At 43.5% G+C, this 26,056-nt stretch overlaps 1 protein-coding gene across 3 annotated transcripts in view; it reads left to right on the top strand.

The window, feature by feature from the left end:
* LOC121276441 overlaps positions 1–19,107 on the top strand; it is a 74,857-nt gene extending 55,750 nt beyond the window's left edge. Inside the window, exons 7-11 of one of the 3 annotated variants that reach the window (XM_041184851.1) lie at positions 5,317–5,478; positions 7,644–7,780; positions 14,802–14,908; positions 16,474–16,877; positions 18,785–19,107. In XM_041184851.1, the coding sequence (XP_041040785.1) occupies positions 5,317–5,478; positions 7,644–7,780; positions 14,802–14,908; positions 16,474–16,877; positions 18,785–18,791 (817 nt within the window). In that variant the 3' untranslated portion in view covers positions 18,792–19,107. Of the gene's footprint in view, positions 1–5,316; positions 5,479–7,643; positions 7,781–14,801; positions 14,909–16,473; positions 16,878–18,781 lie in introns of all 3 variants that reach the window. The other 2 variants (XM_041184850.1, XM_041184853.1) reach the window with 2 other exon arrangements.
* Positions 19,108–26,056: the final 6,949 nt, after the last annotated feature.

The raw sequence follows: 26,056 nt of genomic DNA, 5'->3' as shown, positions 1-26,056 counted from the left end.
TGCATTGTTCCAGTGAAGCCCAACGCAAACTGGAGGAACAACACCTCATCTTCCGACTAGGCACTTTACAGCCTTCCGGACTGAATATTGAATTCAACAACTTTAGATCTTGAACTCCCTCCTCCGTCCCCACCCCCTTTCCGTTTCTTCCCCCTTCCTTTTGTTTTTTTCCAATAAATTATATAGATTTTTCTTTTCCCACCTATTTCCATTATTTTTAAATCTTTTATGCTCCCCCCAACCCCACTAGAGCTATACCTTGAGTGCCCTACCATCCATTCTTAATTAGCACATTCGTTTAGATAATATCACCAACTTCAATACCTCTGTGTTCTTTTGTTCTTTTGTCTGTAACATCTTTTGATGATTTACTCCTATCACTGCTTGCTTGTCCCTACAACCACACCACCCCCCTCCAGTTCTCTCCCCCCACCCCCCAACCTTAAACCAGCTTATATTTCACCCCTTCCTTGGATTCACCCAGTTGTGCTGAAGGGTCATGAGGACTCGAAACGTCAACTCTTCTCCGCCGATGCTGCCAGACCTGCTGAGTTTTTCCAGGTAATTCTGTTTTTGTTTTGGATTTCCAGCATCCGCAGTTTTATCTACTTTCCATAAATGTTTCAGGAGTCCCACCCTAAACTGGCCCAGTCCACTTGGCTGACCAGAAAGCGGGAGCAGAATTTTGGCGGCAGGAAGACTTGTGAAAATGGACGAATCTAGAGGTAATGAGGGTGGGAGGCTTTTAGTAAGGATCTGGGGGAAATTGGTTGGGTTTGGGACCCAGGCTCCCTGTGAGGCCTGGAGACTGCCTCCTGGCTCATAAGGAAACTTAAATTTAAAAATGTGCACACTTAACCAGCTGGGCCTCTTCCAAGCCTACAATCCACACTCCCAACGGGCACACCCCATTCAAGCCTCCGACTAAAGTTGCAGATCCAGATGACATATCCAGACCTGCATATTTATGGAATTCCCCTCCCCCCCCACCGCCACCTTCCTGCAGACGTTCTGCTTCCCTGCTCGAAAAGTCAGCTTAAGTTCAGGATAGCCGGGGAAGGCTGCGAGGTCGCAGGAGCGTAAGTGACTGGCCTCGTTTTAACTGCCCCCTTGCCAGTCCGTTTTGGCCAAGCTGGGGATGGGGGAATGGACGGCTGTATGCCCAAAGACCTTCTGTCCAGCTAACTGGCCACTGGGTCACAACCCACTGGACATCCATACCTCCAACACAAGGACACCTGCAAGCAAGATGTGAAAATGGCGGACATTGACACAGACAGCCGGGAGACAGTCGCTGACGGCCCTGACCTCTGGAGGCGTGACTGTTCGGAGGGGCGCTGGAAGGGGTGAGGAGAAACGGAAAGTCCGGCTGGCTGAGAAGAGAGCCCGGAGGAAACGGAGGCGAGCTAACCGTGCACCTTGTCGAGGCAGCAGAGACTGCCGTGTCGGAGTGGGGCTCCTGAGACGCACTGGGCAATGTTTAACAGAGTTTGCCACCAAGGCGCAAACCATCGTCTCACAAGATCGAAGGCTGCTGGGGGCCGTGGAGGGTGGTGGGGAGGAGTAAAAATTGGCTTATGTTCTGACCCAGCAAATTATTTGTCGTCTGAGCTAAATCTTTTTGCATGTGTGTAGCCACTTGAGAATAGGATCCGTCTCATGGTGATGAAATGTTTAGCCTCAGTACCCCAGGCTGTGTATCACTTTGGTGAGATACTGAGCAATGGTAGTGTCAGACAGAGGTTTATCATGCTGACTGATCACAAGGTGGGTCAGCGGGGGAATAGCTCTCCAGTTGGTCTCTGTTAGTGCAGTTTCTGTTACTAGTTGACTGAGTGGCTTGTTGCCAGGTTACATAGCCCTTCAGTACCCTGGAAACCTGGGATAGCTACACGTAATTTGCTGGTGTGACTAACTCATGTGAATTGTTGGTATCTTAGGATATGACTGCGTTCCCTTTTCTATTTTAAAACCAAATAAGATCAATAATAAGCAAATTTTGTTTTAAATTGATGGGCGTGTGCCTGTTTCTCTGGCAGGAACAGCAGGTTGTGTATTTATAAGGAGATACCATCAGTCACACTCCAGGACAGAGACATTAGATCCTGATCATTGGAGCTGAACATCTGTAAGGTGTCGTTGACATATCAAGATAACAAGGTCTTCAGGACATCATTTTGTGCGAGTACAGTTTTGAGGAGGCAACAGTGTGGAATTATTGGTTAAACAGTTTGTTTGAAGGAGACACACTCAACTAATTGTGTCTAATTCTGGTGGAGAGAAGAAGAATAGAAAGAATTTATATACTTTCTTCCACAGCCAGTACTTTTTCTATTTCACTGTTGGAATATAGGCAAGCACTGCAGCCAATTTACACACAGCAAGATCCCACCATCAGCAAAGAGATAATGGCCAGACAATCTGTTTTGAAGTGAAAAAAAAAACAAAAACGGAATTACCTGGAAAAACTCAGCAGGTCTGGCAGCATCGGCGGAGAAGAAAAGAGTTGACGTTTCTTCTCAACTCTTTTCTTCTCCGCCGATGCTGCCAGACCTGCTGAGTTTTTCCAGGTAATTCTGTTTTTGTTTTGGATTTCCAGCATCCGCAGTTTTTTTGTTTTTATCTCTGTTTTGAAGTGATGTTGGTTGAGGGATAAATATTGACCAAGACTCCAGTCATTTACGGCACAGGGGGAGGCCATTCAACCCATAGAGTCCATGCTAGCCCTCCATAGAGCAATCCAGTCAGTCCCATTCCATTGCTTGATCTCTGTAGCCCTGCAAGTTATTTCCTCCATGTGCCTATCCAATTTCCTTTTGAAATCATTGATTGTTTTTGCTTCCTCCTCCCTCATAGGCAGCAAATGTCCAGGTTGTTACCGCTCATTGCTTAAAAAAGTTCCTCCTCACATCCCTCCTGTATCTCGTGCCCAAAACCTTAAATCTATGTCCCCCTAGTCCTTGTCCCATCAGTAATGGGAACAGCTTTTTTTAATCTACTTTATCCAAACCTGTCATAATCTTGTGCACTTCTATCAAATCTGCCCTCAATCTCTATTGCTTCAAGGATAACTCTGGGTTTTCCAACCTAACCTTGTAGCTAAATTCCCCTCCTCCTGAAACCATTCTGGTAAATCTATTCTGCACCCTTTCAAGGACCTTCACATCCTTCCTGAAATGCAGTGACCAGAGCTGGATGCAATCCTCCAGGTGGGGCCTAACCAGACCTTTCTAAAGCTTCAGCATAACTTGCTGCTTTTGTACTCAATGCCTTTATTTATGAAGCCCAGTATCCTATATGCTTTGCAAACCACTCTCTTAACATGTGCTGGCACCTTCAAAGAATGATTCACATGCACCCCAAGGTCCCTCTGTTCCTGCACACCATTTAGGACTGTATTATTTAAGTCTCTATTGCCTCTTCCTATCCCTTCTGTCAAAACGTATCACCTCTCTGTGTTAAATTCCATCTGCCCATTCTGCCCATCCATGTCCTGTTGTAGTTGATTAATATCATCGTCACTGTTTGCCACGCCTCCAAGTTTGGTGTCATCGGCGAATTTTGAAAATCTGCACTGTATTCCAAGGTCCAGGACATATATATATAACAGAAAAAGCAGTGGCCCTAGCCTTGACCCTTGATGAACACCACTGCCTAAATTCCTTCAGTCTGAAAAATAACCATTTATCACAAAATCCATAGGGGGAGGCAGTGGCATAGTGGTGTTGTCACTGGACTAGTATTCCAGAGTCCCAGAGTAATGTTTTGGGTACCCAGGTTTCACTCCCACCACGACCGGTAGTGAAATTTGAATCCGATAAAAATCTGGAATTAAATGCCTGACGATGACCACGAACGAAACCATTGCTGATTCTTGTAAAAACCCATCAGGTTCCCTTTAGGGAAGGACATCTGCCGTCCTTACCTGGCCTGGCCTACATGTGACTCCAGACCCACAGCAACACATAACTGCCCCCTGAACAAGGGCAGTTAGGGATGGGCAATAAATGCTGGCCTAGCCAGCGAAGCCCACATCCCGTGAACGAATAAATAAAAAAAAAACTTGCTATATTCCTTAAGCTAATTTTTTATCCGATTGGATACTGACCCTCCTATTCCCTGAGCTTCAGTTTTGTTAACCAGCCTTTTATGTGGTTCCTTGTTGAAAGCTTTCTTAAAATCCGTATGGACAGCCTCCACCACACTCCCTTCATCAACCATCTGTTACTTCATCAAATATTTCAACTTAATTAGTCTGTTAGCTCTCCATAACTAACTCAAATCTCTCAAAGTGCGGGTTGGTTTATTTCCCTGATTATTGTTTCTAAAATATTACCCGCTACTGAAGTTACACTACCTGGCCTGTAGTCGCTAGGACTGTCCTTATATCCTTTCTTGAATAAAGGTGCTCCATTTGCCACTCTCCAATCCTCTGGGACCTCCTATATCTAGAGAAGACTGGAAGATTATGGCAAGTCCTTCGCAATCTCCACCCTCACTTCCTTCAGCAACCTGGAATGCAAGCCAGATGACTTATCTACCCTAAGGATAGCCAACCTATCCAGTATCACCTCCCTCTTAATTTGCACCCTATCCATTGCTTCATACATCTTCACTTCTACCAATATTTTGACAGATTCCTCCTCCTTAATAAACATCAACACACAGAACTCATTAAGCATTCTAGCCTTGGCTTTTGTGACTGTAAGCACTGCATCGGATGAGGAGAGAAATTCCATTTTTTTTTTGAGATGGTGCCATTTACCTGAGAGCGCAGACAGGGCCTTGGTTTAACATCTGCATTGAGAAACAATACCTCCAACAATGCAGTGCTTCCTCAATGTCAGCCTTGGTTTTGTGTTCAAGTCTCTGGAGTGGGACTCTTAACCCACAACTTCCTGATTCAGCGGCAGCAGTGCTTTCCACTGTGCCATTGGTGACACCTAATGGATGGTGGATGGATGACAATGCAGAGGGAAGAGAAGGGAGGGGAGGATGGATTATAATAAAGGGGAAGCAAATGAAGACCATGAAGGGAGGAATCAATAGCAATGAAAGGAGAAGGAAACTAAAGCACAGATTTGCTGCTCAGGTACTGGCAATATAATGTATTGAACTGAGATGTAAATGAGAAAAACGGTGTAAAGATGTAGACAAGGTCACATTGGGTTCATTGGTGGATCTGAAGATCAATGATAATTCTGTGCATGATGCTTCACTGTAAGTAGGGTTGTGATGGCCTCTGATCTGATTTCTGCTAGTTTGCAATTTTACTTCACTATTTGCTGAGTGTGGTTTTCTTCTCTTCTGCCTTAGTCTTGACTTTCTGGTTGATGCCACTTTAAGTTACTCCGTCTTCCCTTTTCCTATGGTGGGCTGCCAGTGCTCCAGCTGCGTCTCTTTCTTTAGCAATTACAAATTGACGAATGGTCACAATGGCCATGACAAAGAAATCAAACCATTGCTGCACTTGCAGAGGTGAGTTTTTGTCCACTCTCTTCTCGCGGGTTAACTGTGGTTCAAAAAAGATGTTTCAGCCGGCGTATTGTGGCAGCGAGTGGATGGATGCGACTCCCTATGCAACGGCTTTTCACTCTTGGCAATGTCATTGTAGGGAGGTACTGGTCAGAGGCTATAGTAGAGAAAGTAGGTCGTACCATCCTGCTTCCTTACATTTCCTTTTGACTGGTTAGTTGTGGAACACATCGATCACTGGGCCCAATCCTTGCGTAATATCCTGGTGGAAGCACCTGCATCCCAAGGGAATGCAGACGGAGGCCCATGAATGCCACCTTGGTGCAGTTAGGGATGTTGCTTACCAGCATTGCCCACATCCTGAAATTGATGACGTGAAAAATTGGTTGGGCCAAGCCCTGTTTCTGTGCTGTCTATTCGATTTAACATCTTCCTCCCTGCTCCCTGTTCAGGGTCTTGCATTGAGTGAATTTTGCCAGTCTTGATGCAGTTCCAAATGGGTTTGATTCTGCAGCAAAGAACTACCAGTAATTGGAATGGAATTGGCTGCTCAATAAGAAAAGCCACAAGGATAGCTAGAAAACATTATGCTGGCTTAATGGGGAATGCTGTCCTGAGGGTTAAGGAAAGGCCCATTGTTATCACAGAGAATAGTGATAGTAATAGTCACATTTGTGGGGTCAATAATTGTAATATAAGCTGAATGGTGGGAAAGTGACCGTATTGAATTGGGCACTTTATAGTCCACCGGATTTTATTTTCCATTGATTGCATCATATCAGGTATTTAAGTGCCTTTATCATGATTGTAAAGCTGACAGGGTTTCAATGAATTTTTAGGCCTTAGTGTCATTTATGTCAACCTCAAGAACAGCAACTTGTATTTTTATTGCACTGTTAATGTAATGATGTAATGTCCCAAGGCTCGTCACAGGAGCATTATATAACAAATTATATCACAGTGCCACCCAAGGAGATTAGGGCAGATGACCAAGAGCTTGATCAAAGAGGAGTGTCTTAAAGACGGAAAGAGAGGTGGAGAGATGTAGAGAGGGAATTCCAGAGCCTGGGGCCCAGGGCAGATGAAGTTGTTTCCACCAGTGGGAAATTGCAAGAGGTCGGAATTGGAGGAGGGCAGATATCTCAGAAGATTGTGGGGCTAGAGTAGATTGCAGAGATTGGGTGGGGTGAGACAAAGGAGGGATTTGTAAACAAAAATGAGAATATTAAAATCAAAGCATTGCTTAAGTTGAAGCCAGTGTAAACCAGTGAGCCCGTGTCATGGGTGGACAGGGTCTTGGTGTGAATTAGGACATGGGCAGTAGAGTTTTGGATGACCTTCAATGACATCACAGTGGTATGGAAACAAACAAATGATTGATGATGATTAGTAAGGATTACTCAAGAAAGCACTTGTAGAATAAATAAAGCTTTCAGTGCTGCTGATGCAGACTAAAGCATAGAAAGATTTCTGGCAGAATGAGGCCATTCCACACATCATGTGTGTGCCAGGACTAAAATCGCAGTTCCAGCTGGTGATCCAGACAAGACTGAATGAGCATCCTCCAACATTGAGTGTTGGAGTGAGTTAGTGCACAGTCCTTTCACCTCTGGATTCTGGATGTGAATGTAGCTCAGAGACCTTGTATTCTACTACCTGGTGAAATGAGTTTGAGCTCTGGTGCAAGCCTGCAGTGGAAAATTTGCACTATGTCTAACATTAACCATCTCACTCGGATACACTACAAAGATGGCAGGCACGGAATGTCATGCTAGTGCTGTTTTGTAAGTGCGGTATGGGACGTAGAGTAGAAGGAGCATAGAGTGCTTAAATGAAGTGGTTTGAAACTCAGATGGGAAGGAGAATATAATAATTGAGAATGTCCACCCAGTGAAGGAGCTACTGGTTCACTGGGCACTTTACAGGGGCTGCTGGCTCCGTCAGTTCAGTGCATTTGTCCCAATGTAGTCAAAGACAAATTCAATCAATCCCTGAATTCAGCAATGTGGAATAGAAAAAGAAAATGATCCAATCTACTCTGCTCCTGAGAGGTTAAGTGAGCTGATGGGCTGAATGGCCACCTTTGGCTGAGACATTTTTATTTTTAAGAAACATTCTACAGAGTGCGATGGCCCGTGTAATAACCTTTCCTTCTGATCCTTCTACAGACAGAAAGTTCCCATTAACATAAATGATTACGTGATTGTAAATGGCAACAAGTCAGGCACTGCTCGCTATGTTGGCCATTTGGATGGTTCAGGAATGGCCAATGCAGTCTTTGTAGGAGTTGAGCTCGATGAGCCAAGTAAGTACAGTAACTTCACCAAGTGTATGAATGTAATCTTGAATCTGTACTTAAAATGACATCGGTTAGGCCACCTCCCAATTCACATGATTAATTGTTCTAATATATTTTGTTTATATTTAAACTCTTCTCTATTTCTCCATTCCTTTGCTTGGGCTTCTTTTCACTACACAGGATATAACACCCGAGAGAATATCATACACTCAGGTTACTGTTAGCACCACATGTGAACTGACTATATATAAAGAGTTACGAGAATCCAATGAAGTAGTGTCTAGCCTCCATTCTACATCTCCCTACTGTGTCGCACCTGAGATTGAGAACTTGCCTCATGGAGAAATCATCTGAGCCAATCCATCTCCTTCACCCACGAACATTGCTCATGCATCCACCCTTTTGGACAGTGCAATCCAGAACATCATAACTCACTGGGTAAATAAAATGCTCCTCATCTCCCATCTGGTTCTTGTCAGACTGTTGCTGTATCTAAGCTCTGACTTTCAATCATTGCGGACAGATACCAACTGGAGACAAGGCAAATCCTACCAGAGGAGAAGTGAAAAGAAAACCAGTGGTTACTTACAGATGAGGGGCTTCACTTATGTGTAAAGACCAGAGAAGCTGGGATTGTTCTCCTTAGAACAGAGAAGGTTAAGAAGAGGTTTAGTCGAGATGCACAAAATGATGAACACACATGAACTTGGAACAGGAGTAGACCACATGGCCCATCGAGCCTGCTCCACCATTCAATACGATCATGGCTGATCTTGGGCTTCGCCTTCACTTGCAATTCTGCTCCCCATATTCCCTGATTCCCCTAGAGACTAAACATCTGTCTACCCCAGCCTTAAATGTATTAAACAATGGAGCATCCAAATCCTCTGGGATAGAGAATTCCAAAAGATTCACAACCCTTTGAAGTAATTTCTCCTCATCTCAAGTCCAAAATGAGCAACATCCTAGGGGTTGCCATTGGCCAGAAAATGAATGGGACTAGCCACATAAATACAGTGGCTACAAGAGCAGATCAGAGGCTGGGAATTTTGTGGTGAGTAACTCACCTCCTGACTCCCCCAAAGCCGGTCCACCACCTACAAGGCACATGATGGAACACTCTCCACTTGCCTGGATGAGTGCAGCTCCAACAATACTCAAAAAGCTTGACACCATCTAGGATAAAGCAGCCCACTTGATTGGCACCACTTCCACCATTTTCAGCATTCACTCCCTCCACCATCGATGCACAATGGCAACTCTGTGTAAATCTACAAGATGCACAGCAGAAACGCACCAAGGCTCCTTTGATGTAACCTTCTAAACTCTTAACCTCTACCAGCTAGAAGGACAAAGGCAGCAGATGGATAGAAATGCCACCACCTTGAATTTCCCCTCCAAGTCACTCACCATCCTGACTTGGAAATATATCGCTGTTCCTTCACTTCGCTGGGTCAAAATCCTGGAACTCGCTCCCTAACAGCACTGTGGGTGTACCTACACCACATGGACTGCAGCGGTTCAAGAAGGTGGCTCAACACCACCTTCTTGAGGACAATTAAGGCTGGTCAATACATGCTGGCCTAGCTAGCAACTCCCACATCCCGTGAATGAATAAATAAATAAATAATGATCGACCCCCCTCCCCCTTATCCAAGAATTTGCTTCCGTGTTTTAAATTCCCTGAGGAAAGAATTTCTCAGCATCCAACGTATCAAAGTCTCTTCAGAATTTTGCATGTTCATTAGGATCGCCTCTCATTCTTCTAAACTGCAGAGAATGTAGACCTGATTTGTTCAGCCTCTTATCATCGGACAACCCCTTCATCCCAGGGATCAATGCAGTGAGGCTGCACGGTACTGCCTTCAATGCAAGTATATTCTTTCTTGATAGAGTTAATAAGGAGAAACCATTCCCGATGGCAGGAGAGTTGATAACCAGATGAAACCGATTTAATATACCGTAATAGGCAAAAGAGCCAGAGGGGAGATGAGAATTTCTATTTTACCCTGCAAGTTGTTATGATCTGGAAAACACTGTGTGATAGGATGGTGAAAGCAAATTGAATAGTAACTTTCAGAAGGGAAATGGATAAATACTTGAAGGGGGAAAAAATTGTACAGCTATAGGGAAAGAGCGGAGGAGAGGAACTGATTGGTCAGCTGTTTCAAAGAGACTCTACAGACACAAAGGGGTGAATGGCCTCCTGAGCTGAGTGATTCTAATTCTGCTTTAATAAAGCCCTGTCACTTAGCTATAGACCCGTCTCCTCTCAGTATTTGCTGCCTTTTTGTGCGCTGGAGAGTGAGGAGAGGAGAGAGGAGAAAACTAAGGGCCAGAGTTTCATCTTCGAGGCAAGAATCAGGGGCAGAATTTTACGTTTGGCGTGCGAGCATGCATCCCGACGTCATCACACACTCGCGCGATATCTCGTTCAGCGGGCGCACGCCAGATTCTACTGCGCTCCCACCAGATAATCGAGAGGCCGATTAAGGCAATTAGAAGCCAAGTAAAATCAAATTAATGCTGCCCGTCCAAACTTACGGTTGGCGAGCAGGCGAAAAGGCCAAGCGGCCTTTACGTTTTTTTAGGAAGCCTCATCCACGAGCGGCATGAGGTTTCCTAAAGCAAATAAACATTAAGTAAGAACTTTATTATCGAATTTAAAAACATATCGCAGCTCATGTGACAGAATCACCTGAGGGGGCGTTTTAAAAAAAATTTTTACTGTCTTTATTAATTTTTTTAAAAAGCGCTTCAATCTCCCTGAGGCATGCATTGAAGTGCGCATGTGCGAGCTGCGTGCCAGGCCTGCTCTCCCTCTTCCCTCCCCTCCCGCACAGGTAGCGCAGGCTTTGGGATTGCTCCTGCCTCTGCGATCCCACCTCGGTTCTGGCAATGCCCACTCGCCCTATTTTCATCCTGAGGTGGTGAGCAAGGGCTGGAGACGGGGCGCCACCTCCTGAAGCAGGCCCAAGGCAAATGCCCAGGCGGCCAGGTTAGAGGCCCGTCTCTGTCCAGTGGGACATCGGCCCAGTTCTGCACACGGTTGTTTGGCCCCCTGGCCCTTGCTCATCTTCACTCCATGTCCCCTCCATTTCCAGTCTTCCAGTATCCTCTAAGTACAGTACCAATGAGACCTATAATACCAATGGCAAGTCTTTGAAATGCTCATGAAACTTTCAAAATAAGCAAACAGGCATTCAAAGTCCCCTTGGAAAAACTACCCCTCTTAATGCTTCTAGAACTATCAAACACATCCATTCATACTCCAATTGAATAAATCCTCTTCATAATCTCTCTTAACCTTGTCCAAATAAACGAGCATTTCAAAGAAAGATAAAGTTGTTGCAAGCTCATAAATCTGTCAAACAAAGCCCCCATTACAGCTGCGTAAATAATCCTCTTCAGAAGCTGAACCCATTAGTGTATTTGAAGCTCAGCCAAACATTCATAACGAGAGTCCATTGCACAGTTGTGTCAACAAAGGCTTTAAAGCTGAATACATTGAAACCTTTGAAGCAGACTGGCTCAACAGATCACTGACCACTTTGGTTGGCAGGCCAGCTGTGTTCAGCCTGTTTCAAAGGTTTCAAAGTATTCAATTTTAGAATCATTTTTGACACAGTTCTGCAATGGCATCCCATTATGAATGCTTGACTAAGTTCCAAGTCAAGTAATGAATTAGCTGTAGAGGGTGTTGATTACACAGCTCTCAAGGGCTCTTTTATCTGAAATTGATTGACAGCTTGTGAGCTAACAATAACTTTATCTTTCTTTGGAGTGGCTTTTCAATGCCATTTTGTTTATTTGGGCAAGATTAAGACGTTTTAAGAGGTGTTATACCTTTTTTCTATGGGAGTATGAATGTTATTGACAGTTTTATCAGTTTTTAAGAGAGTCAATTCTTTTCAAGGGGAGTTTGATGAGTGTTTATTTTGACAGTTTCCTGAATATTTCAGACTTGCCAGTGTTTTTATAGGGTTTGAGTTCTGTCCATAGTGGATACTGGAAGAACGCGTCAAAGGTTCAACAGAACTCTGAACTTTATATCAATCTGAAGATGAAAACAGTGTCCAGAGGGCACATTAAAGTCAGATTCTCAATATTGAATGCAGAAGAGCCCTTTATCCTTTGGATAAAGTATTGTAATGCACGTCAACACTTACACGATAATGGTCAATTTAATGGTCACTTACATTTTAAGGACAGAGCTCTATGATCAATCACTGCATTAAACATATTTAACTTATACAGCATATAAGCATGACAGCTGAAGTTGGCAAGACCTTTAAATCTAACTGTCAAAAGGTTTCCGACTCCACAGCAGGCTTCTCCAATGGTTTACGATTCCTCTGAGGTGCCATGAACCATGTCTCCTAACAAACTGGGTTGGACTCCATGAAGGTAGCATATAGCTGTGGAACAGTTCCTACAGATTGGAGGGTAGCTAATGTAACCCCACTATTTAAAAAGGGAGGTAGAGAGAAAACAGGGAATTATGGACCAGTCAGCCTGACGTCAGTAGTGGGGAAAATTCTAGAGTCCATTATAAAAGAATTAATAGCTGAGCACTTGGAAAACAGTGGCAAAATCGGACAGAGTCAGCATGGATTTACGAAAGGGAAATCATGCTTGACAAATCTACTGGAGGTTTCCGAGGATGTAACTAGTGGAGTTGATGAGGGGGAGTCAGTGGATGTGGTTTATTTAAACTTTCAGAAGGCTTTCGACAAAGTCTCACATAAGAGATTGGCGTGTAAAATTAAAACACATGAGACTGGGGGTAGTGTATTGAGATGGTTAGAAAACTGGTTGGCAGACAGGAAACAAAGAGTAGGAATAAATGGGCCTTTTTCCGAATGGCAGGCAGTGACTAGTGGGGTACCGCAGGGATTGGTGCTGGGACCCCAGTTATTCACAATATGTATTAATGATTTAGATGAGGGAGCTAAATGTAATATCTCCAAATTTGCAGATGACACAAAGCTGGGTGGGAGAGTGAGCTGTGAGATGGATGCAGAGATGCTTCAGTGTGACTTGAACAAGTTGAGCGAGTGAGCAACTGCATGGCAGATGCAGTATAATGTGGATAAATGTGAGGTTATCCACTTTGGTGGCAAAAACAGGAAGGCAGATTATTATCTGAATGGCTATAAATTGAGAGAGGGGAATGTGCAACGAGACCTGGGTGTCCTCGTACACCAGTTGCTGAAGGTAAGCATGCAGGTACAGCAGGCAGTAAAGAAGGCAAATGGTATGTTGGCCTTCATGGCCAGAGGATTCGAGTACAGGAACAGGGATGTCTTGCTGCAATTATACAGGGCCTTGGTGAGACCACATCTGGAATATTGTGTGCAGTTTTGGTCTCCTTATCTGAGGAAGGATGCTCTTCCTATAGAGGGAGTGCAGTGAAGGCTTAGCAGACTGATTCCTGGGATGGCGGGACTGATATATGAGGAGAGATTGAGTCGATTAGGATTATATTCTCTGGAATTCAGAAGAATGAGGGGGGATCTCATTGAAACCTACAAAAGTCTAACAGGACTAGACAGGGTAGATGCAGGAAGGATGTTCTCGATAGTGAGGGAGTCCAGAACCAGGGGTCACAGTCTGAGGATATGGGGTAGACCATTTAGGACTGAGATGAGGAGAAATTTCTTCACCCAGAGAGTGGTGAGCCTGTGGAATTCACTACCACAGAAAGTAGTTGAGGCCAAAACTTGTATGCTTTCAAGAAGGAGTTAGATATAACTCTTGGGGTGAAAGGGATCAAAGGATATGGGGAGAAAGCGGGGAGCAGGCTATTGAGTTGGATGATCAGCCATGATCATAATGAATGGTGGAGCTGGCTTGAAGGGCCGAATGGCCTACTCCTGCTCCTAGTTTCTGTGTTTCTATGAGACGACAGAGATGGGAGAGACCGGATTGCTGGGTGTGGGTTCGCTAGCCGCACCCTAATCCTGGGGCCATAAAAATCCCACACAATGGGCAGAATTTTGCCCTTGATGGACTGGCGGGCAGCCGATCGCCGCCGCCGAAACGGGCCCTGCCGCCATTTTAAGTGGGCGAGGCAATTAAGGCGCGCCCAGCGTGCTGCCTGACGGGAAGCGCTATGTGCTTCCTGTGCTTGGGGGGGAGGGAGGGAGGGAATCCCCAACTGTCAAAGTGCACTCTTTTGTGCATGTATGCGAAAGAGCACACTGCTCCCTGAGACTAAGTGCTGCCTCAGGGAGAGCGCTGAAAGTTTTTGAAAGTTCAAAAATAGAAAAGTGAAAAAATGGTTAACATGTCCCCCTCATGTGACAATGTCACAGGAGATGGGGCATGTTAATAAATATTACGGAAACTTTATTAAAGATTTTTAAAACCGACATAAAACCTCATCCCGCCAGTAGATGAGGTTTCATGTTTTTTCAGAAGCCCGTCGGGGCTCCTGGCCTGCCCGCCAGCTTTAAGGTTGGACGGGTAGGATCTTTAATTGATTTAATTAACCTGTCAATGCCCCCAGTTGGCCATTGACAGCTTGGTGGGCAGACAGCTGATTTCGCTGTCCACCCGCCTTCCTGAATATTTAAATAGGGCGGGATGACGTTGGGGGTTCCTCCCAACATCATCCCGCGTCGGCGAGTGAGCCCCGCCCCCAACTCGCCGACAGAAAAATTCTGCCCAGTGAGAAATGGGAGGTGGATTCCGGACCTGACTGCCATTTTTAAATCCTTCCAGCCTTCGTTCCAACATGATGGGGACATGAAAACATGGGCCTAAGTCCCAGGTTCCAAGACTAGGCAGGACGTAAATAAAGACCTAGAGGTACTTGGCACTCGGGCCAACAGGGATGCAGGATGCAGGCTCTGGAGTAAGCCTGGATCATAGTTTGAGTGCAGCACCTCTGACTGAAATTAGCAGCGTGTTAAACCAGAACAAATAAGCTCTCTCCCAACAGTTGTAATTGAACAGAGAATGCATGTAGAATACCAGTTATATTGTCTGTTGTTAAGTTCCTCAATATCTGTTTGGACTACAGGTGGACAGCATGATGGCACATTTGAAGAAAAGAGATATTTCCAGTGTTACGAGAACTTTGCCATTTTTGTTCCAGTGCACGAGATATTTTATGTAATAAGTAAAAAGGTAAGATGGGAAGAAACTGTATGACTTGCATCTGTGCATAAATGTACGGCGTATGTGCATATATACTCTAACATCATGCAGCACTTCACAGAGGATAAGCAACGTCATGTTCCACTAGATTGGTCTTGGGGAAAATTTTATAACAGGAGAGGGTCATGAGTGGGGAGAGACTTGGGGGAGAGTGTTCAAGCGTGTGGAGCCGTAGGAGGATAAAGTCTCGTCGACTTAAAGGTGCAATGGAAGGGGTGAGGAGCAACCACAAAGCATGTCAAAGTCAGAGACGCATGTGGCATAGGTCCCTCGCTATGAAACACTTTTCATGCCTTCAGGATGTCCCAAAGCACTCCACAGCCAACAAAATGCTTTGCAAGAATGGCCACTATTGTAACGCATGAAACACAGCTGCCAATTTGCACCTGGCAAGGCCCCACAAAAAAAACAATGAAATCATCTGTTTTAACAATGTTGATTTAGGGATAGATATTGGCCAGGACACTGGGGATAACTGCCTTGCTCTCATTTCAAATCGTGTCATGGGATATTTTCGTATCACCTGAATGGGTAGATGAGGCCTCAGTTTAACATCTCATCTGAAAGACTCAATTTCTGGGCACTCAGAACACTGGGCAAGTGTTGGGAAGTTGTTTCACCGTCGAGCCCCACAACAGGAAGATGTCACGTGATAGCAAAGAGCAGCAAGTACCCACCTTTTTCCTCTGCCCTTGCCCGTGATATTGATGCCTTTTGTGGTATCTTTACTGCTGGCCAGGTTGAATGCAGCTAATTCAATAAAGACCAGGGATCATTGTCACTATAATCAGCACCTCAGCGACTGGGCAGAGAGCAATGATTTACAATTGCATTTTTTTAAAATGAAATTCATTCACAGGTGTCATTGGCAAGGCCAGCATTTATTGCCAATCCCTCATTGCCTTTGAGAAGGTGGTGATGAGCTGCCTTCTTGAACCGCTGCAGTCCATGTGGTGTAGGTACACCCACAGTGCTGTTAGGGAGGGAGTTCCAGGATTTTGACCCAGTGATGATATATATCAAAGTATGTTTCCATCTGTATGTCCAAATCCTTCTTGGTGGCTACAAGTCCACAGATATTATTGGCAATGGGGGCTGGCTGAGCCTTTGTTGTGTCCAAATCCAATGTTTAGGCAGATTTCAAGTGGTCCACCTGGCTTTATTATTAGAGATTTTCGCAGTGGATTTATTACAACTGAGTTGCTCGCTAGGGCATTTCACAGTTTAGTTGAGTCAACCACATTGTGTAGGTGTGATTATAGACAAGATTTCTCCCCCAGAGGACTTTGGTGAACCTGATTGGTTTTTAAAAAAACAATTTGGTAGTTTCATGATCACTATTACTGGTACTTTTTATTCCAATTTAATTAATTGATTTTATATTCCCTATTCCTCATGTTTCTTGATCATTAGTCCAGGTTTCTGGATTACTAGTCCAGTCCCATAACTACTATGCCACTGATTCCCTATCTGTTTGTGTTTTGATTTGCTGGAGAAAAAAAAATTAAACGTGTTCAAACTTTACTCTGTTACAGCCAAAGAAATCCATTTCACCTCCAACTCTAAGCTCATCGCAACATCAGCATTCCCTCGGATCCCTCTCCACTTTGACCAACAATTCTGGGGTCAGAGGAGAGCACAACCATCAAGCTAACTCCAGGAAGAAGAAGCAGCATGTATCTAAGAACCTCAGTGCAACTAAGAGAGTTCTGAGGAAGTCGGGAGCATCTACCTCCTCGAGGACATCCAGCACGAGTGTGATCCCCTCTCAGGAAGAATGGAGTGACAGTAATGAGAGGACAGAGAAGGCATCAGTCTCCTCCCTGCAGCCAAAAATGAGTAACCGGGCTTCCACTATCACCGCAAGTCTACCTCCTGACTTCACCCAGTACAGACCAGCTCACGCACCAAACAGAGCGAGCCCCAGGAATGTTTCGAGGTGGGTTGAATAGCTCTTCGAAACCTACCTGCTTACAACTCTGTACCCACATATGAATGGTCAAGTAATTTATGTTTTTGGGAGAGGGCTTTAGTGGTGATTGAAGGAAGCATTTTTGGGGGAAGGAAGAATGTTAGCCAGAATGCTGGAGAGCTCCTTGTCCTTCTGTGTTTAGAGATCCTCAGGGCACCCCAAAGCACTTCAACCAATGAAGTACTTTAAGTGAAGCCACTGTTTAATGTCTCAATTGAAAAACGGCACTTCCACCAGTGCAGCTCTCCCTCAGTACTGCACTAAATGTCAGTCTAGATTTTGTGCACAAGCCTTTGGAGTGGGACTTGAATCACCGGTTCAGGTGAGAGTGCTACTCACTTGAGACACATGGCAGGCAATTAATTCCCACTAATTCCCAGAAATGGAATTTAGATAATGAATGGAAACTTAAATAATGATCAGGTCATTTTTTTTTTTAAAGGTGTTGGTTGATAGATAAATATTGGTCAGGACACTGGGTGGGAGGAGAGAGGGGGTGAGGGGGGTAAGAACTTTCCTGCTCTTCTTTGAACTAGTGCTGTGGGATTTTTTTATGTCCATTTGCGAGGGCCATAAGAGGCCTCGTTTAACGTCTCAACTGAAAAACGGCACTTCCACCAGTGCAGCTCTCCCTCAGTACTGCACTGAATGTCAGCCTAGATTTTGTGCACAAGCCTTTGGAGTAGGACTTGAATCACCGGCTCAGGTGAGAGCGCTACTCACTTGAGACATAGCTGACAGTATAGTGGCTGGAAGGTAGACAAAACCTCTCCAGTAGAGTGCTTGTCTAGATTGTGCCCACAGGTACTGGTATAGCACTTAAACCCACATTTCCTGCTAGAGGTGAGAGCGACTAATTGAGTCGAAAACACAAATGTTTCCCTTAATAAAAATTGAAAGTGCTGGAAATATTAAGGACAGAAAGGTCAAATTAGGAGCAAGGTGGAGGATTAAAATGACAGGTGCTCAGGGTCATGGTTTCAAGCTTTCCGATTTTGGCCTATTGCAGTGTTCCAGTGAAGCTCAACATGTGCTCAAGGAACAGCACCTCACCTTTTGACTAGGCGCTTTTACAGCCTTAAGGACTCAATTTAACATGAATTCAACAATTTTGATCGTAACCCCTCCCTTATTTTGTTTCCTTTTGCTTTGCTGGGTTTGTTTTTCACTTAGCTCCTTTGCATCGCTTTGGGATGGCAACTATTCATGATCCTGTCATTCACACCTCCTCCAGACACACCTTTTGTTTCTTTACTCGCCCCATTATCACTGCCTTTGGTCTTGCACCTTAAAACATTTTGTTATTTAATCTCTCCCACCCTCAACCCTATCACAGACCTTCCCATTTGCTCTTCTTCCTATCCTCCCCTCTTTTCACTTGCTCAAAATCTACTACATTCTTAACATTTTGTCAGAACTAGGAAAAGTTAACTTTGTTTTTCTCTCTCCACAGATGCTGCCAAGCATGAGTATTTCCAGCATTTTTTGTTTTTATTTCAGATTACTAGCATCCGTGCTATTTCGCTTTTGTATAATTTTTTTCCATCCCCCTCCTAATGCACGGACAGCATGAAACCTGATATTGCAGGTACATAGGAGGGAGAGTTAAACTATCATCTTGCTTTGACGCTAACATAGCAATATTAGTCAAGGCCTGAATGTAAGTTGCTTGCCAGATCACTTGGGTGTACTATAGTATGTTACTTGAGTTAGGGCATCTGATATAAAAAGGCAAGAGTAATCAGTGGTCAGCACCATCCCCTGGAGCAGGGAGTAGATGGAGGGTGATGGAAGTGCATCTTGGCAGGGAAGGAGTTGATGGTTGATACGAAGAAGCACTGCCAGTTTTACCATTGATCTTGTTCTTCCAGCAGGTACTGACGATGGAGAACTGACAGTGTCACCAAGAAGAGCAGTCAGACCGAAGAGAAGGATGTTTTCCGAGAACAGAAGATGCTTGGAGTCATCATTTTTCCCACAGCGTATCGTTCACCTTACTTAGTGAGCAGCACCAAAACCAAGACTCGCAGACATGGAACTTACTGGTTGAGGGCCTTGCAAGTAGCATTAGTGAACCTGCACTGACTGCTGTAATCCAGAACCGGGTAGCTCTGATAGCCACACTGTCTCAGTTTACTGTAGCATTTAACAATGTTGTTACAAACCTCTACTAAATAAAACCTGCACTGAAATCAGACTGAACTCTGGCGAATTTTGATAATAGTGCAGCACTGACTTACGCTAAAGCAGCACTAATCACTTTCACGGCACTCCAGAGTCGATGATGCTCTGACTTGCAGCAGTAAATCTGCCTGGCCATTTTGGGCCCACTGCCCAGTTTGCCAGTCATGGTACAACCTCCTGCTCCCTGAGTTTGGGTGTACAAATGGATGTCCAGTACCGCAGCCCAGCTAAGTATTTAAAAAGAGATAATTATTCTTTGTACCCACTTCCATTCCTAAACAGTTCTGCCGTTTTGGGCTGAGATGAGATATTTAATCACTCAGGAGGATTGTAAATCGTTGGAATCCTCTGCCCCCGGCACCTGTGATCGCTCAGTCGATGAATATATTCAGGACTGAGAACAATAGATTTTTGAACACGCAGGGAATAGGGTGGGAAAGTGGCATTAAGGGAGAGGATCAGCCATAATCTTATTGAATGGTGGAGCAAGCTTAGTGGGCCATATTGTTTACTCTTGCTACCATTTATGTTTTTCACTTTCAGTATGCCATGTAGGAGACTGACACCATGTTGCACCAATCTCCGCAGGATGCACATAGCTGGGAGCCGGGAACTGGCTTGGGAAATAGTGCAAAATGAGAGAGCTCCAAGCAGTGATGTAACAACCACAAACTGGCCACTGAGCAACATGTACAGCGAATGCATAGTCTTAAAGACACACAATCTGCTTTTGGTGTAAACTACGTGCAATAAATTCTATTACAGGAGCAGATCAATCGGCCCAGCTGGGCTGTGCTCCACAGGAGCATCCTCCCCACCCGATGTAAAGTTATGACTGCTGGGTATTGAAGAAACTGGGGAAAAGACCAATTTGCAATATGGAAATTTCTCATGGGAAGGTTTGGTAATGAGAAGATAAAAACAAAAAACTGCGGATGCTGGAAATCCAAAACAGGAACAGAATTACCTGGAAAAACCTGCTGAGTTCTTCCAGGTAATTCTGTTTTTGTTTTGGTAATGAGAAGGTTATTTGGTCAACTGTTTGCTTGTTATCTACACTTTTAAATTAGACACAGAGGGAATGCAGTGTTGGGATCCCTCTTGATTTCCATAAGCCATGACCCCTCAGCATTCCCCTGGGAGAGGCAGCAGACTTGCACCGAATGCTGGAATATTACGAACATACTTACGAATTAGGAGCAGGCCCCTCGGCCCCTCGAGCCTGCTCCGCTATTCAATAAGATCATGGCTGATCTGATTGTAACCTCAACTCCACATTCCCGCCTACCCGCAATAATCTTTCATCCCCTTGTTAATCAAGAAGCTAACCAGCTCTGCCTTAAAAATATTCAACGACTCTGCTTCCACCGCCTGTTGAGGAGGAGTTCCAAAGATTCACAGCCCTCAGAAAAAAAATTCTCCTCATCTCTGTCTTAAATGAGCAACTCCTTTTTTAAAACAGTGACCTCCTAGTTCTAGATTCTCCCACAAGAGGAAACATCCTTTCCACATTCACCCTGTCAAGACCCCCTCAGGATCTTAAAGGTTTCAATTAAGTCACCTCTTACTCTTCTAAATTCCAGTGGATACAAGCCTAAACATAAGACGTAGGAGCAGAAGTAGGCCATTCAGCCCGTTGAGTCTGCTCCACCATTCAATGAGATCATGGCTGATCTGATAATTCTCAACTCCACTTTCCTGCCCTTTCTCCATAACCCTTGATTCCCTTACTGATTAAAAATCTGTCTCTGCCTTGAATACACTTAACGACCCAGCCTCTACAGCCCTCTGTGGTAAAGAATTCCATAGATTCACCCTCAGAGAAGAAATTCCTCCTCATCTCAGTTTTAAATGGGCACCCCTTAACTCTGAGATTATGCCCTCTAGTCCTAGACTCTCCCACATGCTCTCAGCACCTATCCTGTCAAGACCCCTGAGAATCTTATATGTTTCAATAAGGTTGCCTCTCATTCTACTAAACTCTAATGAGTACAGGCCCAACGTTCTCAACATCTCCTCATAAGAAAATCCCTCCATACCTGGATCAACCTAGTGAGTCTTATCTGGACTTCCTCCAATGCCGGTACATCTTTGCTTAGATAAGGGAACCAAAATTGTTCACAGATTTCTAGGTGTGGTCTAACTAGTGCTTTGAATAGTTTTAGCAAGACTTCCCTATTTTTATACTCCATTCCCTTTGAAATAAAGGCCAACATTCCATTTGCCCTCTATTACCTGCTGAACTTGTATGTTAACTTTTTGAGATTCATGCACAAGGACTCCCAAATCCTTCTGTGCTGTAGCTTTCTGCAGTCTTTCACCATTTCAGCTCCTCTGTTCTTGCCAAAGTGCATAACCTCACATTTTCCCACATTATATTTTTTGCCCACTCACTTAACCTGTCTATATCTCTCTGTAGACTCTTTGTGTCATCCTCACCACTTGCCTTCCCACCTATTTTTGTATCATCCACAAATTTGGCGATAGTACATTCACTTCCCTCATCAATATATATGGTAAATAATTGTGGGCTCAGCACTGATCCCTGTGGCACTCCACTAGTTAGAGGTTTCCATCCTGAAAATGCCCCCCTTATTCCAACTCTCTGTCTTCTGTTAGTTAGCCAATCCTCTATCCATGCTAATATACTACATCCAACACTATGGGCTGTTATCTTAAGTAGCCTTATGTGCGGTACATTATCAAACACCTTTTGGAAATCCAAATATATTACACTGACTGGTTCCCCTTTATCTATACTGTTAGTTACCTCCTCAAAGAATTCTAAATGAAGTTGTCAGGCATGATTTCCCCTTCTTGTAGCCATGCTGACTCTGCTTGATTAGATTATGTAATTCTAAATGCTCTGCTATTACATCCTTTATAACAGACTCTAACATTTTCCCAATGACAGATGTTAAGCTAACTGGCCTATAGTTACCTGTTTTTTGTCTCCCTCACTTTTTGAATAAGGGTGTTACATTGGCAGTTTTCCAATCCTCTGGGACTTTTCCAGAATCTAAGGATTCTTGGAAGATTACTACCATTGTATCCACTATCTCTGTAGCTACTTCCTTTAATATCCTAGGATGCAACCCATCAGGCCCAAGGGATTTATCGGCCTTTAGCCCCATTAGTTTTCTTAGTATTTTTTCTCTAGTGATAGTTATCGTATTTATTTCCTCCTCCTCTTTTGCCTCAGTCCAGCTTTTCCTCATAAGACAACCCACCCATCCCTGGTATTAGTCCAGTAAATCTTCTTGCACTGCTTCTAACGCGTTTACATCTTTCTTTAAATAAGGAGACCAGTACTGGACACAATATTCCAGATGTGGTCTCACCAATGCCCTGTACAACTGAAGCATAACCTCCTTATTTTTGTAATCAATTACCCTCACAATAAATGATAACATTCTATTAGCGTTCCTAATTACCTACTGTACCTGCATATTAACATTTTGTGATTCATGCACTAGGATACCCGGATCCCTCTGAATCTCAGAGTTCCTCAATCTCTCACCATTTATTTACTTTTATTCTTCCTGCCAAAAAGGAACAATTTCACATTTGCCCACAGTATACTCCATTTGCCAGATCTTTGTCCATTCACTTAACCTATCTATGTCACTTTGTAGTCTCCTTATGTCCTCTTCACAATTTACTTTCCTACTTAACTTTGTGTTGTCAGCAAATTTATCAACCATTCCTTCAGCCCCTTCATCCAAGTCATTTATATAAACTGTTCAAAAGTTGAGGCCCTAGTACTGATCCCTGTGGCACACCACTCATCACATCCTGCCAACCAGAAAAAAACCCATTTATGCCAACTCTGTTTCCTGTTAGTTGACCAATCTTCTATCCATGCCGATATGTTACCCCCTATTTTCTGCCATAACCTTTGATGTGGCACTTCTATCAAATACCTTCTGGAAACCTAAGTACAGTACATCCACAGGTTCCCCTATGATGCGCCAGAGCTGGGAATCTGTTACCTTGCAACAACCAGCCATGATTCACAGCATCAGAGAGAGGGACAGCAGTTTCTGGATTGTACTGTCTAGAATCTGGACACCCAAGAGGCAGGCTAGACAGTTCAAGACTCAGTAATGATACAGAGGGTTGGGCAACAATCACTGGGGGTAGTGGCAAAAACCTGGACTAACACTGCAGGGAATCCTTTAAGTTACTGGGCGATAGCCAAGTGTTAGAGAAGAAAGAAACAGAGTTAATGTTTCAGGTCATTGACCTTTTCTAAGTTCTGATGATCAGGATGATGATTAATTATGGTAAGCACCTTGAGATTAGTGATAGTAATAAGGGTTAACCTGTTATCAAAGCAAGGTCACCAGATTGGAATAGGGCAGAACTTTTAAAGATGAGGAGAAAGCTAAATGAGACAAGGTGGAAAGAGAAATTATCATGCAAAATTGTAGATCCAACAATAGTATATAACAAAGGTACAGAATATATACCATTAAAAAAAAGACAAAGTTTCAGGAAGTACTGAATAAATACAGGTTAGAAAATAACGAAGTTGAAAAAGGTGGCTTATGGTGCTTGGGATTGATAAAGATAAGAGAATATAAAGGAAAAATTAAGAAACAAGTAAACTTGAATACTGCTGATAAGAATGTTGAAGTTTTTGGCCAGGACAAATGCAAGAAAGCCAAATTTCAATCACAGCAATTTATGCTACAGGAGAAAAGGGTTCTGATTGGTTGGCAAGTCAACTCTGATTGGCTGGGGCCATGCAGAAAGCAACAGGCAACTATAGACTCCCCAAGCTCCTGGCTAATTCAAAAAAGGCACCAGGTTTGAACATATTCCTTTTGTTTGCAGAGCTTTGGCTTGAAAAGCTTTGGCAATGTTTCTCTCTTTTCAGCAATAGCCAAGTTCTGTACTACAAAATAAGGAGAGATCCAGGAGTGTGAAAGAATCTTTGAAAAAAGAGACATGTCAAAGCTTTTCTTCTTGCACTCATCAGGACACTTCGCAAGAATACCAATATAAGGGGAAAACAACAATTTATACTGCATGAGAAGAGAGTGATGATTGGTTGGCAAGTGGACTGACTGGTAGAGGCATTGCCATGGATAATACACCAGTAGCAATCCAAGGTGTATTCATCACTAACAGGATGCTGCTTTCAAGCCAAAAAGACGTTCTGCCTATCAACCAAATGAGTAGCATGGTATATGAATTTCAATGCCAGTGTGATGCTAGGTACGTAGGCCCTATGTCCAAAAGACTGGTGAATCGTACCAAACAGCATGTCCCAGCCGCTATTCACAATGGACAAGGTACAGATCATACCCAACTGGCCCATGTTTGCAAAACTCAAAACAGTGTCCAACATTAGATGTGATTCTATGATTGGACAACATTTGCTAAATAATCCTCAACGTGCTAAGAATTTCACTGACAACCAATTTAAGATTGTCAGTCAAGCTCACAGTCTGGCACATTTGTGTGTACTGGAAGCTACATATATTAATGCACAAGGCCCTGTTCTTTGCAGACAGAAACATTACAATTGCTTCAGCTAAACAAAATAAGTGACAGCCATTCGCTGACTCATTCCTCAGGGCAATTGGGGTCAAGCTGTCTGGTTTAGATTTCAAACAATGCTTGGCAGTTAACTGTCAGTCACCATCATCACTTTTAGTAATACTCAAGTTCTAAAACAGTATTCAAATATTAGTAAAAAAAAAAGTGGAATATATAGGGCTATAAGGGTTTAGCACAGTGGTGGGGTTAGATTTGGTCTGCTCTCACAAAGAGCAGGCACAAAGTAATGGGCTAAAAAGGCTCCTTTGTTGTAAACTTCCTCAGGATGCAGGTTTACATTACTTGGAGGAGGTACTGAGTGCAGTCCATTTGTTTTCAGTCCAAATCAATAGTCCAGATGATAAAATTGAAACTTGCCCAATTTCTAAAACAATGAGAACAGTTAAGATGGCATAAATTTGCATGAGAATTAAGACTGGTTATGCAGTTGGAAACTTAACACTGATGAAGCAGTACTCACTGGTCAAAAAGTATTCAAGGAGTGGAACTGAATATGCAGAGGGGTTTAGAAATGGATTTGGGAGATAACCATACTTTTTAGGATCTTGAAATGAGCTCTCCTTGAACTTTTGTCTGTTGGAAATGGTCCAAATTCCATTTGTGTCTCTCTCATAGCTAAGCTTCCCAATCACTTAACAGTTTCCATGTCCTTCTCTGTACCTTTTTATAGCTAAACTTCCCAAGCTATAGTTTGGTGACCAGAACCATATATACATACTTGAGGTGGGGCCAAATTAGGGCAGTAAACAAATTCAACATCAGCACAGTGGAACTTGTGTTCTATCACTGGAACTGTACACCCAAGTATCTGGTTTATCATCTTTACTTTTGTTGAACACTGAGCCTGATGGTTTCAAAATGTTATCCATCAGAACAGCCAACCCTCCATTTATTCCTAGTTTATTCCTCTATTATGACAGCCGATGGTAAAGGCAGCGTTGTTCAAATCCCAGAGGGAAACTTGAAACAACTCTCATAACCCATTTTTGTAATTTGTACATTTCAAGATGCAAACTTTGAATTCATTAGTAATAAGACCACTAAGTCTCAAGAGATTTTTTATGAAACTAAATTAAACATTTATTAATAAAAGAATGATTGTAAGCACATACATATGTCTACAAAATTACTACTATAATAATTACAAAAATCCCCTAATTAATCGGACTCTCAGTTAGACCCCCAGTAAGGCAATAGTAAAACTCAGAGGGCAGAATGTTACAGCCCCATTTCGGTGGGGACGGGGCAGTAAAATGTGGCCAGCCATTATAAATCCCATTGATGACAGCGGGAATGTAAAATCCCACTGTCATAAAATTCTGCCCATGGACTTAAACAGACCCCAGCAAAGCACACTCTGGACAGTCACATTCAAAATGAGTTTCTTTCAGCTC

Source organism: Carcharodon carcharias, chromosome 3, assembly GCF_017639515.1.
Source record: "Carcharodon carcharias isolate sCarCar2 chromosome 3, sCarCar2.pri, whole genome shotgun sequence".
Lineage (NCBI taxonomy): Eukaryota > Metazoa > Chordata > Chondrichthyes > Lamniformes > Lamnidae > Carcharodon > Carcharodon carcharias.
The sequence above is the reverse complement of the archived record's forward strand: the minus strand, read 5'-3'. Positions and strand labels throughout refer to the sequence as shown.